The 18,633-nt window shown below is 36.6% G+C and overlaps 1 protein-coding gene across 2 annotated transcripts in view; it reads left to right on the top strand.

The window, feature by feature from the left end:
* WBP4 (WW domain binding protein 4) overlaps positions 1-15,057 on the top strand; it is a 33,640-nt gene extending 18,583 nt beyond the window's left edge. For both annotated transcript variants that reach the window (XM_030830373.3, XM_060287819.2), the window contains exon 10: positions 12,173-15,057. In XM_030830373.3, coding sequence (XP_030686233.1) covers positions 12,173-12,383 — 211 coding nt within the window. In that variant the 3' untranslated portion in view covers positions 12,384-15,057. The remainder of the gene's footprint in view (positions 1-12,172) is intronic.
* Positions 15,058-18,633: the final 3,576 nt, after the last annotated feature.

Genomic DNA, 18,633 nt, shown 5'->3' with positions numbered 1-18,633 from the left:
TTCCATTGGTCCATCTATCTTTGTGACAGTACCATAAAGCCTTAATTATTATGATTTAACTATATCCTTTTATATGGTATGTTCTGATATCTGGTGGTGTATCCCTGTATTTTTTTTTTCCAAATTTTCTTAAGTAGTCTCTTCCCATTTTTTCCATGTTAATTAAATCATTTGCAAGTGTTCAACAATATTTATATAAATATTACAAATAAATTATACTTGTTGAATTTGGCAAAAATTGATGTTTTCAATATTTCATAGTTTCATCAAAAAATGTTGTACATGCCTCTTTTTACTCAAGTCATTTTGTAGTGTAAGTCTCATGCTTGCATTTCTTGAATGTAAGCTAAGTAGCCACTTAGTCTACTTGATTCATTTCTGTAACCCCAGGACTAAAAACAGTGACTGGCACATAATAGGTGCTTAGTACATGTTTATTAAGTACCTGAATAAGCTTTTATATATTTTGCTATTTTTAATTGCAGATTTAGTCCATTTTTTCCATTATTTTGTAAACCAGTAATTGTGGTGTGAAAAAGCCTATGTGTCCAATTATGTTGCTGATTATTTTATTATTTTTAAGACTTACTCTTTTGAGTCTTGGGTTTTCCATGTAGAAACTTGTCTGCAAATATTTTTTATTTTTTTCTGTTGATACTACTTCCTATTTATTTCATGTCGTATTTATTTTAGTTACATTTTTAAGCCCAATGTTATATAATAATAAGGGGAGTGGGCATTTCTACACATCTGTTTTGTTGCTGATATCAATAGAAATGTCTCTAAAATTTATATTGAGGATTATATTGACTATTGGCTTAAGATAGATAATCTTTATTATGTTAAGGAAGTGTGCTTTATTTCTGGATTGTTCAAGGATTATTATCAGAAATATATTTTGGTGAATTTCAGTAGCCATAGCGCTGATGTGGAAAACTGATTGGGAAATGGTGGTCTATGGTTTAGTTTTGTTTTTGTTTGTTAAATGTATGATAATTTTATGAGATTTTTGTATCTGACTTATGCTAAATAAAATGGATTAGGTAGCTTTCCATTTCTTTAATGTTCTAAAATGGTTAATAGTTTCCCTGGGATTAGAAAGTTTTTTAAAAAAATCACTAGTAAAATCTTCTGGTCCTGGAGTTCTAGGGGGAGGTAAGTTTTGATAGCTTTTTTAGTCTCTTGGATACTATCTATGTGACATTAGGCAAGTTGCCTAATCTACATGAGCCTCAATTTCTTCATCTGTAAAATGGGATAATAATAGTTCCTGCCTAATTTCTAATTTATTGTGAGGAATAAATTAGAAAAAAACAAGTTAACACATTTATCACTGTGTTCATACTTGGTACCTAGAACACCTAAGCACTCAGTCACTGTTACATGCTGCAGCTGGTGTTAGGGGGGGCAGGGGTAGGAAATAGCTTCAGCTAGTCAGTTTCTGTAATTCATATTTTCCCCTAAAATCTTGTGTTTCATCAAGGGCTTAAAATTTAAAACATATGGTAATACATTAAACTTCCTGTATGTTGAAATTTTTCAATTTTTAAATCCTTTCACATTGTAAACTTTTTTATTCTTTTGGGATGATATTTGTTAAAGAATTTTTTTCCAGCTGTGTTAAGATACTATGATTTACATATAACATGTGTAAGTTTAAAGTGTGCATAGGAATTCCCTGGTGGTCCAGTGGTTAGGACTCCACACCCTCATTGCCGAGGGCCTGGGTTCAATCCCTGGTTGGGGAACTAAAATCCCACAAGCCGCATGGTGCAGCCAAAATAAATAAATAAATAAAGTGTGCAGTGTGTTGATTTGATTGACATGTTGCAAAATGACTACCACAATAGTGTTAGCTAACACCTCCATGTCACACTTAATTACCATGTTTCTGTTTGGTTGGTTGGTTGGCTTTTTTGTGGTGAGGACATTTAAGATCTAGTCTCTTAGCAGTTTTGAGGTATGTAACACAGTATGATTACTATAATCACCATCCTATAAATTAGATTCCCCCAAATAGTCTTACAACTGGAAATTTGTACCTTTTGCTCAATCTCCCCATTTCCCCCATTCTTCAGACCTGGTAACCACTTCTGTAACTCTTGTTTCTGTAAGTTTGGATTTCTTCAATTTCACATATAAATGGTATCATATAGTATTTGTCTTTCTCTGTCTTATTTCACTTAGCACAGTGCTGTCAAGGTCCCTCCATGTTGTCACAGATGGTAGATTTCCTTCTTTCTCATAGCTAAATAATATTCCACTGTATGTATCTACCACATCTTCTTTATCCATATCTTGGCTACTGTGAATAATGCTGTAGTGAACATGGGGGTGCAGGTATCTCTACAAGATCCTGTTTGTATATCCTTTGGATGTATATGCAGAGGTGGGAATCTTGGATCATATGGTAGTCCTGTTTTTAATATCAGGAACCTCCATACTGTTTTCCATAGTGTCTGTACCAATTTACATTTCTACCAACAGTGCTGAAGGTATCTCTTTTTCTCCACATCCTTACCAACACTTGTTATCTCTTGTCTTTTTAATACTAGCCATTCTAACAGGTATGAGGTGATATTGCAGTTTTCATTCACATTTCTCTGTCAATTAGTGATGTCAAGCATCTTTTCATGTACCTTTTGGCCATTTGTATGTCTTCTTCAGAAAATGTCTATTCATTTTCTCTGCCCATTTTTTAATTGGATTCTTTGGGGTTATTTTGTAATTGGGTTATGAGTTTTTCATATATTTTGAATGTTAACCCTTTAGCAAATATATGATTTGCAAATATTTTCTTCCATTCTGTACGTTTCCTTTTCATTTTGTTGATTATTTCTTCTGCTGCCCAGAGCTTTTAGTTTGATGTAGTCCCACTTGTTGATTTTTGTTTTTGTTGACCATGCTTTTGGTGTCATATCCAAAAAATCATTGCCAAGACGAGTGTCAGGTAGAGCTTTTTTTAAATGTTTTCTTCTGGCAGTTTTACAGTTTCATTTCTTATGTTTAAGTGTTTAATAAACTTTGGGTTAATTTCTGTGAGTGATGTGATATAGGGGTCCAATGTCATTCTTCTGCATGTGGTTACCCAATTTTTCCAACACCAGTCATTGAAGAGAATATATATTCCCTATTGAATAGTCTTGGCTCCTTTGTCAAATGTTAGTCGACCCTACATGTGAGCGTTTATTTCTGGGCTCTCAATTCTTTTCCATTGGTCTATGTTTCTGTTTTTATGAGAGTATCATACTGTTTTGATTACTAAAGATTTGTAGTATAGTTTGAAATCAGGAAGTGTGATGCCTCCAGCTTTGGTCTTCTTTCTCAGGATTGCTTTGACTGTTTGGGGTCTTTTGTGGTTCCTATAAAAATTATAGGATTGTTTTTCTATTTCTGTGAAAAATACCATTGGAATTTTGATCAGGATTGCATTGAATCTACAGATGGCTTTGAGTAGTATGGACATTACAACAATATTAATTGATCTGATCCATAAACACAGGATATCTTTATTTGTCTGTGTCTTCAATTTCCTTCAGTGTCTTGTAGTTATCAGTATACAGACCTTTCACCACCTCAGTTAAATTTATCACTAAGTGTTTTATCATTTATGATGCATTGTGAATGGGATTGTTTTCTTTTTTCTTTTTCAAATGTTTTGTTGCTAGTATATGCAAGTGCAACTGCTTTCTGTATTTTGATTTTGGTTTTGTTTTTGGCCACTCTGTGCAGCTTGCAGGATCTTAATTCCCTGATCTGGGATCGAACCCGCGCCACCTGCAGTGGAAGCGCAGAGTCTTAACCACTGGACTTCCAGGGAATTTCCTGTATTTTGATTTTGTATCCTGCAAATTTACTGAATTTATTGAGTAGTTCCAACAGTTTGCTGGAGGGGGAGGGGGGCATGGGGAGTCTTTAGGGTTTTCTATATATAAGATCATCTTATCTACAAAGAGAGATAATTTTACTTCTTTTCCAATTTGGATGCCTTTATTTTTTCTTGCCTGATTGATCTGGCTAGGACGTCTAGTACTATGTTGAATAGGAGTGGCAAGAATGGGCAGCCTTGTCCTGTTTGCGATCACAGAGAGGAAGCTTTCAGTCTTTCACCATTGAGTATGATATTGGCTGTAGGTTTGTCATATATGGTCTTTGTGATGTTATGTTCCTTCTATTCCCAAGTGGTTGAGTATTTTTATCACGAAATGATGTTGTATTTTGTCAAATGTGTTTTCTGCATCTGTTGAGATGATCATAAGATTTTTATCTTTCTTCAATCAATATGAATTGATTTGCAAATGTTGAACCATCTGTCCTTACATCTCAGGGATAAATCTCACTTGATCATGGTGTATGATCCTTTTAATGTGCTGTTCAATTCAGTTTGCTAATATTTTGTTGAGAATTTTTGCATCTATATTTATCGAGGATATTGGTCTATAGTTTTCTCTCCTTGTAGTGTCCTTATCTGGCTTGGGTATCAGGGTAATGCCAGCCTCCTGTAATGAGTTTGGGAATATTCTCTTCTGTTTTTTGGAAGAGTTTGAGGAGGATTGACGTTAATTATTCTTTAAATGTTTTATAGAATTCTCCAATGAAACCATCTGGTCCTGGCCTTTTTTGTGTTGGGAGGTTTTTAAGTATTGGTTCAGTATCCTTCCTTGTCACTGATCTGTTCAGATTTTCTGTTTATCACAATTCATTTGGTAGGTTGTATGTTTCTAGGAATGTATCCATTTCTTCTAGGTTATCCAATTTGTTGGTGTATAATTCTTCACAGTAGTCTCTTTCAATCCTTTTTATTTCTGTGGTATCAGTTTAATGTCTCCTCTTTCTTTTCTGATTTTGAGTCTTCTCTTTTTTTCTTAGTCTAGGTAAAAGTTTGTCAAATTTGTTTTTCTTTTCAATAAACCAGCTTTTAGGTTTCTTATCTTTCCTATTCTTCTGGTCTCTATTTCATTTATTTCTGCTCTGATCTTTGTTATTTCCCTCCTTCTGCTACTTTGGGCTTAGTTTGTTCTTTTTCTAGTTCCTTGAGGTGTAAAGTTAGGTTGTTTTTTTTAGATCTATCTCTTTCTTAATTAGGCATTTATCAAGTATAAACTTTCCTCTTCGAATTGCTTTTGCAGCATCCTATAGGATTTGGTATATTGTGTTTCCATTTTCATTTGTTTGAAGATATTTTTTGAGTTCCTTTGATTTCTTTTTTGTCCCATTAACTGTTCAGGAGTGTGTTAACTTCCATATATTTGTGAATTTTCCATCTTTCTTCCTGTTATTGATTTCTGGTTTTTTACCATTTGGGTCAGAAAAAATACCTGGTATGATTTCAGTCTTCTTAAATTTGCCAAGATTTATTTTGTGACCTATTAGGTGATCTGATCTGGAGAATGTTCTGTGTGTGCTTGAAAAGAATGTGTATTCTGCTGCTGTTGGACGGAATGTTCTCTATATGTCTGTAAGGTCCATTTGGTTTAAAGTATTGTTCAAGTCCGATGTTTCCTTGTTGATTTTCTCTCTGGATGATCTATCCATTGTTGAAAGTGGTTTATTTAAGGCTTCTGCTGTTACTGTGTTGTTGTCTATTTCTCCCTTCATACCTGTTAGTTTTTGCTTAATATATTCCAGTGTTGGGCACATATATATTTAAGGTTGTTACATCTTCTTGATGAATTGACCCCCTTATCATTATATAATGACTTTCTTTGTCTCTTGTTACCATTTTAGGCTTAAAGTTTATTTTGTCTGATATAAATACAGTTACCCCTGCCCTCTTTTGGTTTCTGTTTGCATGGAATATCCTTTTCCATTCCTTAACTTTGAGCTTATGTGTGTCTTTAAATCTGAAGTGAGTCTCTAGTAGGCAGCATATAGTTGGTTCTTGTGTTTTTATCCATCCACCACTCTGTACCTTTTGATTGGAGAATTAAATCTGTTTACATTTAGATTAATATACCTAAGGACTTAACTAATGTCATCTTATTGGTTTGGGGCAGTTTTGTAGTTCCCTTTTTCCTTTTTTTCTCTCTCCTTTTTGAATTGATGAGTTTCCATAGTGGTGTGCTTTTATTTCCTTCTCTTTATCTTTTGTGAGTCTATTTTAGGTTTTTGCTTTGTAATTACCATGCTGCTTACATGAAAGATCATATATATATGACAGTCTGTTTTATGCTAATAACAACTTTGGTTGAATACAAAAAGTACCTTTTCACTTGCCCCCCATTAATGTTTTATTGAAGCATAGTTGATTTACAGTATTATTTTGGTGTCACAATTTACATCTTTATATATTGTGTATACATTAACAAATTGTTTTAGCTATAGCTATTTTTAATACCTTTGTCTTCTAACCTTTATACTAGAGTTAAGTAGTTAACAGGACACCATATTATATTATTAAACTGGTTTGTATCTGACTCTGTGCTTACCTTTACCATTGTTTTGTGTGTTTTCATGTTGGTAATTAGCAACCTTTCAGCATTTCTCATAAGGCACTTTTAGTGATGATGAATACCCTCAGCGGGTTTTTTTATTTTTTGGGGGAAAGTCTTTATCTCACCTTCATTTCTGAAGGACAGTTTAGTTTGGTAAAGTATTTTTGGTTAGCTTTTTTTTTTTTCTTTCTTTCAGCACTTTGAATATATCATCCTGGTCTCCACTGAAATATCTGCTGTTAGCCTTATGAAATTCCCTTGTATGAGAGAAATTCTTTTTTCTTGCTGCTTTTAAAATTCTTTGATTTTAGACAGGTTTAGTAAAATGTGTCTTGGAAAAGATCTTTTTGGATTGAAATTTTGAGGTGACCTACTAACTTCAACTTGGACCCATAAATCTCTCCCCACATTTTTCAAGTTTTCATCCATTGTCTTTTTTTTCTTTTTTGGCCACACCATGTGGCTTGCAGGATCTTAGTTCCCCGATCAGGTATTGAACCTGCGCCCTCAGTAGTGAAAGCAGAGTCCTAACCACTGATGCACCAGGGAATTCCCTCAGCCATTATTTCTTTAAATAATCTTTCTGCCCCTTTTTCCATCTCTTCGTCTTCTGAGACTCCAAGGATGCATACATTAGTTCTCTTGATTGTGTCCCAAAAGTCCCATAGGGTTTCTTCATCCTTTTCACTCTTTTTTTTCTCCTCTGACTACAGAATTTCAAATGATCTGTCTTCAAACTCACTGATTCTTCTGCTTGGTCAAGTCTGCTGTTGAAGCTCTCTATTGAATGCTACAGTTCAGTCATTGTACTATTCAGCTCCAAGATTTGTTTGGTTCTTTTTTATGTTTTTTTATCTCTCTTGAATTTCTCATTTTGTTCTTCTGTTGTTTTCCTGATATCATTAAATTGTTTGCCTGTATTCTCTTATAGTTCTCAGTGCATCTGTAGAACAGTTTTTTTGAACTCTTTGTTGGATGGTTGGGCTAGTTACTGGAAGTTTACTGTATTCCTTTGGTAGAGGCATTTTTCCCTGATTCTTGGTGAACCTAGCAGCCTCGTGTAGGTGTCTACACATTTGAAAAAGGAATAACCTCTTGTAGACTTTATAGACTAATGTCACTATGGGAAAACTTCCACCTGCAGGTGGGGCACACTGGAGCAGGTCTGGTGGTACCGGCCACCAAGGGGGCATGTGGCAGCAGTGGGGCTGGGGGGTTGTCATCACTTTAGCTCAGGTCACTAGAGTCCAACAACTGTGTGGTTCTTGGCAAACACTGCAAGGGTTCCACAGTGGCTGCAAGGGCTGTTGGGGTCCTCAGCAGCACTTCCAGGTCCAGCAGCTAGAGACCAGGACAGGCAGTGGTGGTGGCCGGCTCTGGTGGTGAAATGCACTCGGCTGCAGGGCCAGCTATAGATGCCTGTGTATGTAGTGGTCGGGGCCAGGCAGGCAGCAAAGGGCCAGAGTCAACTACACGTTCACTGACAGCTTCAGGGACCCTGGCTGTCGGGGTGCTTTCCCATGGCTGCACAATCTTCCCCTGAGGGTAAGCACTGCAGTAGAGGCTGGTGATGGGTGTCAGGGCAGCACCATGCAAGTGCAGAGTTGGTGGGGCTAGCCCCAAGCATGCAAATGGCAGTGGGGTCAGCCATGGGAGTCTAGGCTGCCATCTTGCACAGAGGCCTGAGCTGACTGCAGTGTGGTTCCTGGGCTCTGGCAGTGGCAAGGGCAAAGGGACTGAGGCAGCTGACATAAGTGAAAGCTAATAGCTGTGCAGCACAATACCTGGTGAAATCTGCAGGGCTCTGAAGCAGCTGTGATGTCTGTTGGTTCTTTCTTCAGTGGCAAAAGCTGCTTTGTTTGCCTGCAGAGCCGATCACTGTGAACTGCAATCACTCCCACTGCATGGCTGTTCTTGGTCGTCCCTGATTTTTTTCCTTGTTCCTAGCAGTCTCTATAGGTCTCACCTTCGCCATTGTGGGTGGAGTGAAACCTAAGCAGGACCTTCCTGCAGTGGCCCAAAAGGCTGCATCAGCTGGTCACCCACCCACTCTTCTTTTCATGTTGAGGGGAACTGTTTCCAACTGGGAGGTTTCCTCTTGTCTCTGAGCGGTGTCACCTCGGGGGATGGGATGATGCAGGCAAAGTGAAGTTGTCTTTCTTATCTTTTTTTGCAATTATTCTCATTGTATTTTGTTCCACTGTGTTGCTTAAATTTCTTAAATGGACTCCAGAGCTCTCCTAGAGCTGTTTTTCTTCGTGGGTAGCTATCTAATTGTTGATCATTTTGTGGGAATGAAGACTGGGGTCTCCACTAAAGGCTTTTTAAATTTGTTTTTCCTTAATGAATCAGCTCTTACTTTTAACTGTGTATTTTATTACATATCCATTTATTAATGGATTTTCTGTTTCTTCATTTCTACTTTTGTAATTTTCTTCCCCTGACTTTTCTTAAGTTTCTTTGTGTTTGTTCTTTCTTCAGATGAACACTTAAGACTATTGACAGGAGGTAAGGAAGGGGTCTGTTCTTATTTCTTAATGAAAATAATCAAAGCTGTATTGTCTCTGAATATAATTCTGTCCATATATCACATAAACTTTGGGTGATGATTCCTTGATTTCATTGTTTTTGGAACAATTTAATATTGTGTTTTTGCTTACTCTTTTTTGACTTGGTGGTTTTCCAAAAGGACTTATTTTTAAATCTCTACATAGGTGGAAGTTTTGGGGTTTTTTTCCCACCTTTATTACATTGTGTTCAGGTATTATAACCTTTACAATTTTTACATTTTGAATTTGGAAATGACCGTGGTTTTGAGGAAGTGTTTGTGTAATTATTTTTTGTAACTGTTCTAAAGTTATTTGAAAAGAAGGTGTATTCTCTGTAAGATATTTTATTTGCAGACTCTTTTCTTTCAAATACAAACTTCTTTTCCTCTGATTATGTCACACAGGTGTATATCCTACTTCACTGCCACTTCTGTTAGCTTCCACTTAGGAATTCCCTAGGACCATGATTTCAAAAATGGACTCTTTTTCTATTTTATCTCTCCCGTAATCCCACTTAAGAAGTAATACTATGACTTGATCACTTTATCAAAATACAACACAAAACACCAAGATTGTGAAATTAAATGAGTCTCTCATAGATTTTGTTGGACAGAGATTCATTTGTCCAGCGACCAAACCCTACTGTTCTTCATTACTCAAAATCTTTCTCTGCTTGGCTAATGGAATTTCTTAGTTTCACCCAGAAGCAGAGTGGTCTAGGGGGAAGAATATAGGTTTTAGATCAACACAGGCCTGGGTTTTAATCCAAATAATATTACTACCTTAACAGTTTAGTTGACCAAGTTATTTAACTTCTCTCTAAGCCTCAGTTTCCACTCCTGTAAAAACATAAAAATACAAAGCCAAGAATGAATACCCCATCAACTTTAGGGGCTGCTGGCCTTCTTGGAAAGCACCATTGTTGGCAATCTAAGGGAAGATAGGGAAGTAGGAAAAGCAAACAAAAATGGCATTTAACATATATTTTTAATACAATAAAGTTCGGAAGGCGTCTCTATTCAAAACAAATCAAATTTAGGACCTGTTCCAGTGAGAATTCCTATTTCTTGCATCCCCTCATCAGATTTTGAGGAAATGTTATATAACATCATGATCTACTAAGATAGCTTCTTCCTCAAGTTTTATATTATATAGAATAGTTTTTGGTTTTGGTTTTTCTAGTTTTGAACTATCCATTACTGATTTGAAATTTTCCTTGTTCTTATATCCTTTGTACTTATGTTCTTTATTTTGTTTTTTGCAGTCCTAGCAAATTCCTAACTATTGTTACATTTTTAAAAATTACTACAATGCTTAGAGACCTCTTTTAAACCTGTTTTTTAACCCATGTATATATAGGTTGGAACATAAAAAGATCTCTCAATTCTACCACCACAGACCTTTCTACATGGTCTGTGTGAGAGGGAAGCAAATTTGTTATCATGTACTTTTAAGATAATTGAACTGAATAGCATATATTAAATTCTAAGCAAACACCTAAAAATCATGTTATCTCTAAACTGCAGTTGTCAAGAGCCGTAGTTGATGAGAAATCACTGTGAATGTCTCTGACTTTTGTCTCTGCTTTCCTCTGACTTGACTGCCTTTCTCACAGGCTCTCCCCACTTGATAGCAAAGCTTTAGGCTTATATCATACTTACAGTTAGAGATCCCAGCAAAAAAGAGGTGCTGCTTTGCGACTTCCAAAAGTGATCCTGGTTAGCTTTCATCACATACCCAGTTCCTATTCCTGAGCTAACCACTGTGAATTCTGACTGGACCTGAACTAAATTAAGCTCAAAACTCAGAAGGGAGAAGAGGTGGTTCCCAAAAGGGAAAAAAAGTTAAAAGGTGTTCTAGTGCTAAAAAAGACACTAACTAGAAGACCCCAAATAAAAAGAGAATATTTCTATTCCAGGTGCCTAGTGCATTGTCTGGTTTATAGTAGACATTCACTATATAGCTGCTGTTATTAGAGTTAACTACTACTGTAGATCTACCATAACCTTTCACACTTCTCCTGGCCTCCAGGAAAGGTTTTTCTCCCTTTATTTCCAAGAATCAAGATGAATGACTACATTACCTGGGTTCTTCTGAGATTGAGGAGTGTAGATCTGTATAATCTTCACTCTTCTTAGATGGGGTTTCTCAACTGGGAAATATAATATCTGGGACTTCTAACATTTAAATCATACCTTTACTTTTTATTCCCTTTTCTCTATTGTCATCACTCTTCCTTTCATGCTGACCAGGTAATCTTTTGGTTTCAAGTGATAGAAACTTGAGTTACCTTAAATTGAAAAAAGAGGTTATTAGTTCAAAGATTCCCAGAAAGGTTCTACCTACAAGTTGTAGGAGGGGTAGGAATTGGGCCTCACGAATTATTGGAACCAGGCCTGAAACACTGGCAGGATTCTCCATCTCCCATCCTACTTTTCTTTGTATGCCAGCCTTACTCTCTATCTCTGCAGAACTCCTTTCTCTAAATAGGATATATGGTTCCCAACAGGTTTTACATTCTTAGCCACTAGAGTATTAAACATAATGGTCTTTCTGGTCCATGTTCAAAAAGCTCATGGTCGGGACTGATGGGTATGGTGTGACTTACTTACTCTTTCACAAACCAGTTGACTATGTAGACGGTAGGGTACTATGATAGGTTCATATTAATTAGGTACTGAGCTCTGTACTAGTCGTCTGATTATTCATACTAACCAAGTGGATAGTTGAAGGGCTAGTCCTAGAAAAGAGATGCTAGGCAAACAGTCTCACGGAGTCCGCTACACCAGAACATTGGGATTCCATGGTTTTCGTCTTGTGCTGTGTAAGCCTTCAGAGTCCTTGTCAGTCCACAGCAAAATCCGTTTCCAAAGATACTTCTCATTTATCCACCTGTGTAACTTATACTGCTAATCATAAGTACAAGCATTTCCATCAGTGATACACCCAACAGGAACAAAAGAATAGATGGGACTTTTCCTCATGTGTCCACATAAACAGGTGCTCAGTATCTTAAATAATATTATAAAATCAGTGTTTTAAAATAGTTTCCTACTCCCAAACGACCAGCTTCTAACTTCTATTATTATCATTAGAAAGAAGACCTTGAGGCTTTGGTGGGCTCACACATTAGGTGAAAGTTTATCTTACTCTGTCAAATAATGGTTCTATTTTTACTTTCTGTTCCAGTGAGAAGGTAGATTTGGAACTTCCAAGCGCTGAGAATGAATATGTATCAACTTCAGAGGCTGATGTTGGTGGGGAACCCAAAGTGGTTTTTAAAGAAAAAACAGTGACTTCTCTTGGAGTCGTGGCAGATGGAGTGGCCCCAGTCTTCAAAAAGAGAAGAATTGAAAATGGAAAATCTAGAAATTTAAGGCAACGAGGTGATGATCAATAACTGTAAAAAAAGCTTTTTGTACGGGCTTTTTGGACAGAATGGAGACAATACATCTTAAAAGCTCCTCTCTGTTTATTTTACAGTACTTAAATGCTAAAAATTTAGACTTATTCTAAATGTAAAATAAATCTTTTTTCATGTGAAATTGATTTTTGTTCCTAAAATGGAAGCCTACCACATTGCATTGTAATACAGTGTATTATGTTCAGTGTCTAAAAATTGCTAATTATGTCATAAGATGCTATGTATCTGTTATTTAAAACATGGAAAAGAAAGGCCTTTATTCCATTCTTACTCATATGAACATACTTGTACTGCACTGAAAATGCATTACTTTTGCATGCAGATATTATCCAAGAAATAAGAATTAGACCACATAAGAGAAGATTCACAGCCCGTGATGAGTCAGTCCTGAGGATCCTGTCAGAAGAACTGATGTAGGAAGTGTATGCATATTGGCTTGCTTTATTCAGTTTAACATCAAGGGCCAAGAACCAGGACTGAAGCTTAGGTCGTGCTTAATATGGAATGAAAATCGAACCAAAGGTAGAAGGGTGTATCTGCCTGGTTCAATGCAAAGCAACAACCATTGCTTAAGCATTTTCGCCTTGAGCCAGGCACTGTGCTAGGAACTGGAGATGTAAAGGTGAGCAAGACATATCTCTGTTCTTCACGACTTCTCATTCTGACGGAGTCCTTTTTTCCCGTCATGTACTCTGTGTAGCGGCCTTATATGTACTGGATAATATTTTTTAGGGTTTATTTGAAACTGTGTAGATGAAGTCTTGAACAAAAATAGCAAGGTCTCTGACTTCAGTAAAAGGTTTTAGTGTTCCTTTAGACAAATTGGAAATTTTCCATTTCCTGGTGAAATTTCTTAAAAAGTGGCATTTTCTTATTTAATCCATTTGAAGTAGGTACCTTCCCTTTATTATTCCAAATTCTTAAAATTATATTTTTTATAAATTGTACAGTAGTTAACATTTGGTAGTATTTGTCTTTTTAAGGTTACTAGTGTACATGTAAGAAAATTATAGCTTATTAAAAACTTTATGAAAGAGTAAATTAAATATATTTTTTTTTCTTCTAATACTGATCAGTGTCAACTTAGCATTGGTGAGACAGATAGTATTTGGAGACTTGTCTTTATATTTGTTCAGTATACTTACTTGGCTATTTCACGAATGTATAGTGTTACAGAGAAGTATTTTACATTCTCCAAGCCCATTTGTCATCTAGCTAATAAGCAGTGCACTTTGGTGCTTGACTCTCCTCAATTGGAAAAGATAATAAGATATAAATGGAGTACTGCTATATTTTACCCACATATTTAGCTCATACAAAATAAACAATCTGAGGACATTTTTAAAACCACACCTCATTATGTGAAGTGTTTCTCTTTGATGCATTCTTTAAATTATCTCCTTTACCTTTGTAACAAGACAGTATTCTCAGAAGTTTAAAGGCAGTTCACCTTAAACTGAAACTGGTTTTAAGGATTGCTCAGAAAAGACTTGACAAACACAAAAATTTTAGTAAATCAAATCATGAAAAATAATACTTTTCTATTTGCTTTGAAAGAATAAGTAGAGAATATACCAGCTTCAATTACTGGATTTTTGCAGAAGTTAAATATTTGATATCATGTCTACCATCACACCTTTCTATTATATTGTTTTGCCTATATTTTTGTATGGTTAGGAGATTATAAAGTCAATGTATTTTTATTATATATAAAAATTCTAAACAATAGAGAAATAAGTGTTTAAAAAAAAGTCCCAGTAATCTCTGACCCCTCCCCCATGGCCACTGTGGGGTTTGGTTTTGTTTTGTTTTGTTTTGTGTTTTTTTTGGCTAAGCATGTTAATATTGTGGGTATATGTGGATAACCCTTATGACACCTGGATCTATGAGGTCTGGTTTCTGGATGAAATCGTATTCAAAGAAGCATAATCCAAACAGTCAAAAGCAGTTTTTGTTTTTTAATGCAATTTTTATAACTTCTGAAAACTGTACTGGGGGAAACAACCAGATTTTTAAGTATTGAAAAACTGTAATAATTAAAATAGTATGGTACTTGCTCACCCATCATACATAAACTAGAGTTTGTTTCTGGTTGTCTGTTATTGTACCAGCACCACACTGGTTTCATTATTGTGTTTTCATAGTATGTTTTAACATCTGGTGAAGCAGATACCCTCATAGTACCTTTCGGTTTAAAAATGTTCATATCTATCCATTATTTCAAGTTGCCACCTCTGCCTTCCCCCCAAAACTCTGTGATCCCATACCACACCTACTGAGCTGGTAATAGCTGGCATAATTGTTTTTCACATTGATTCTTCTCATCTATCAACATTGTCCTTTCAGTTAGTCAGTTTTCTTAGGTCTCTCTAAAGTTGTGTAGTTTTCTCTCTAATGGGCCCTATTCATTTCTTAAAATGTAAGCTTTCTGAGGGTGCCCACATCGTAAGTACATGGCATACTGTAGGCAGTTAATATTTTTTAGTGAATGAATGAGAAAATAGAAGAAAAAGAGCAAAAAAAAGAAATACAGATGACTCAAAACTACAACTGGATGTCATTTTTCACCAGATTACCAAACATAAATTTGTTAATGTTGAAGTTGTGAGAAAATAGGTGATCTTGTACACTATTAAAATATATGCATTAATCTTTTAAATTTTTCTGTATTTTATTACGTCTTTACATCTCAAAAAGTTTGCAGGCTGAGAGACTGCTTCTCCCAAGGTTAGCCCTTCTTAGAACAAAGGGCTTGACCAGGAGCACATCTTTCACATACAAACCAGCCAATTCCAAGTCTGTGGCCCCAACCACCTCCTTATCTAATTCTCACACACCAATAAAATATTCCCTCTGCTCTAAAATCATCCCAGGGCCAGATACCAGGCAACTAGAGGCCACTTCTATAGCCCAGAGACCACTTGAATTGTTCAAACGAGCCAATCCTAAACTTTACTCTGCCCTACGTCGCCTCTTCCAAACAAACTCTGTTGAAGACATTGGCCTAGACTTTCCCCTTGCTCCCATCTTCTGCCAAATCTGGTGTTTCCCCTGTAGCCCTGAGTGGCACATGATCACCTCCTCTCTGAGATCTGTGAGTATAATAAACTTTCTCCTCCCAAGCCTCATTCTCATCTCTTGTGGCCACACCTACTTTTACCATTCCATATCCAACATGCACATTGTAGAACAGTACACATGGATACAACTTCTAATAGAGAAAGTTTTCAAAATACCAAAATTTGGGCTTCCCTGGTGGCACAGTGGTTGAGGGTCCGCCTGCCGATGCAGGGGACGTGGGTTCGTGCCCCGGTCCGGGAAGATCCGACATGCTGCGGAGCGGCTGGGCCCGTGAGCCATGGCCGATGAGCCTGCGCGTCCGGAGCCTGTGCTCCGCAACGGGAGAGGCCACAACAGTGAGAGGCCCGCGTACCGCGAAATAACAAACGAAACAAAACAAAATACCAAAATTTAAAAGCACGTATCTATTAACTGGGTAATTCCGCTTCCAGAAATTTATTATAGGTATTCTCACACATGTTAGAAATGACAGGCATAAGGCTAATCTTATTTCTAAATAAGCAATTTGAAAAAACCTTAGGGTCTATCAATATAAAACTGTTAAATCGGTTGCATTTCTTTATACTAACAGTGAAATTCAGAAAGGGAAAGTAAAAAAAAATCCCTTTTAAAATCACATCCAAAAAAAGGAAAATACTTAGGAATAAACCTGACCAAGGAGGTGAAAGACTTACAAGCTGAGAACTATAAAACATTAATAAAAGAAATTGAAGGTGATTTAAGAAATGGAAAAATATCCCATGCTCTTGAATGGGAAGAATTAATACTGTTAAAATGGACACACTACCCAAAGCAATCTACAGACTTAATGTTATCCCTATCAAATTACCCATGACGTTTTTTACAGAACTAGAACAAATAATCCTAAAATTTATATGGAACCATAACAGACCCAGAATTGCCAAAGCAATCCTGAGGGAAAAAAAACAAAGCAGGAGGCATAACCCTTCCAGACTTCAGACAATACCACGGTAATTGTACAATGACTACGAAGCAACAGTAATCAAAACAGTGTAGTATCGGCACAAAAACAGACGTGGACCAATGGAACAGAACAGAGGCCAGAAATAAACCCACACACCTTCAGTCAATTAATCTTTGACAAAGGAGGCAAGAATATGCAATAGGGAAAAGACAGTCTCTTCAGCAACTGGTGTTGAGAAAGCCTGACAACTGCATGTAATCAATGAAGTTAGAACACACCCTCACACCATCCACAAAAATAAACTCAAAATGGCTTAAAGACTTAAATATAAAGCATGACACCATAAACCTCCTAGAAGAGAACATAGGCAAAACATTTTCTGATATGTCGTACCAGGGTTTTCTTAGGTCAGTCTCCCAAGGCAAGAGAAGTAAAAGCAAAAAAAACCCAAATGGGACCTCATCAAACATAAGCTTTTGCACAGCAAAGGAAACCATAAATAAGATGAAAAGGCAACCTATGGACTGGGAGAAAATATTTGCGAATGATGCAACCGACAGGGCTTAATTTCCAAAATATACAAACAGCTCATACAACTTAATAACAACAACAAAAAAAACCCAAACATCCCAATCAAAAAATGGGCAGAAGACCTAAATAGACATTTCTCCAAAGAAGACATACAGATGGCCAACAGACACATGAAAAGATGCTCAACATCACTTAGAGTAATGCAAATCAAAACTACAATGAGGTATCTCACCTCACACCAAGTCAGAATGGCCATCATTAAAAATAACAAATGCTGAAGAGGGTGTGGAGAAAAGGGAACGAACTGTTGGCAGGAATGTAAATTGGTGCAGCCACTGTGGAGAACAGTATGGAGGTTCCTCAAAAAACTAAAAATAGAATTTCCATACGATCCAGCAATCCCACTCCTGGGCATATAACCAGGAAAAATAAGATGCATGTACCCCTATGTTTATAGCAGCACTATTCACAATAGCCAAGACAGGGAAACAACCTAAATGTCCATCAACAGAGGAACGGATAAAGAAGATGTGTGTGTGTGTGTGTGTGTGTGTGTGTGTGTGTGTGTATATATACACATTACATATACAATGGAATATTACTCAGCAATAAAAGAGAATGAAGTAATGCCATTTGCAGGTACATGGATGGACCTGGAGATGATCATACTAAGTGAAGTAAGTCAGAGAAAGACAAACATCATATGATATCACTTATAGATGGAATCTGAAAATTGATATCAATGAACTAATTTACAAAAGAGAAACAGACTCACAGACTCAGAAAACAAATTCATGGTTACCAAAGGGGAAAGTTGGGGGGAAGGGATAAATTAGGAGGTTGGGATTAACATACACACTCTAATACATATAAAATAGATAACAAGGACCTACTGTATAGCACAGGGAACTCTACTCAACACTCTCTAATAACCTATATGGGAAGAGAATCCGAAGATGAATAGATATATGTATATGTGTAACTGAACAAGATGCTGTACACCTAGAAAAAACACAACATTGTAAATCAACTTTATTCTGATAAAAATTAAATTAAAAAAAAAAAGTAGTAACGAGACCCAAGGTTTTGGGTGTTTGTTCTGGCATATTCCACTCTAATTTCAACCCAGGAACACGACTTCCTCTAAGGCTCTGGTTGCCCAAGTGACTAGAGTTGGGTATGAAGAAATCCTGCCACCTTATAGCCGTTCCCATAACAGCAAGTTTAAAACCAGTGCTTTGAGGCACTTAATATTCACAAGGACTGCAGGGATGTAAATGACACCTTTTATATATACATATATACATATATATATATATATATATAACTGGTTAGGGACTTCCCTGGTGGTCCAGTGGTTAAGACTCCACACTTCCACTGCCGGGGGGCACAGGTTCAATCCCTGGTTGGGGAACTAAGATCCCACATGCCACGCAGCGCAGCCAATAAAAAAACAAACAAACAAAAAAAACTGGTTAAATTGCAAAGGCCCTCCCTGCGCTTTTTGGATTGATCTGCAAGATACATTGTTAGGTAAAAGAAGCAGAAAGATTCAAAAAAGGAAGAAAAGTGCACTGGTTGAAGACAAAAGTTCTAGTGCCAGACTGACTCATTGCCGATTCCTATTCTGTACCTAATAGACCTTGGTTAAGACTTAGGCAAGTCATTTAATCTCTCTATGGCTCAATT

Source organism: Globicephala melas, chromosome 18 (assembly GCF_963455315.2).
Source record: "Globicephala melas chromosome 18, mGloMel1.2, whole genome shotgun sequence".
NCBI classification, from domain to species: domain Eukaryota; kingdom Metazoa; phylum Chordata; class Mammalia; order Artiodactyla; family Delphinidae; genus Globicephala; species Globicephala melas.
This window is presented reverse-complemented; position numbering and strand designations above follow the sequence as displayed.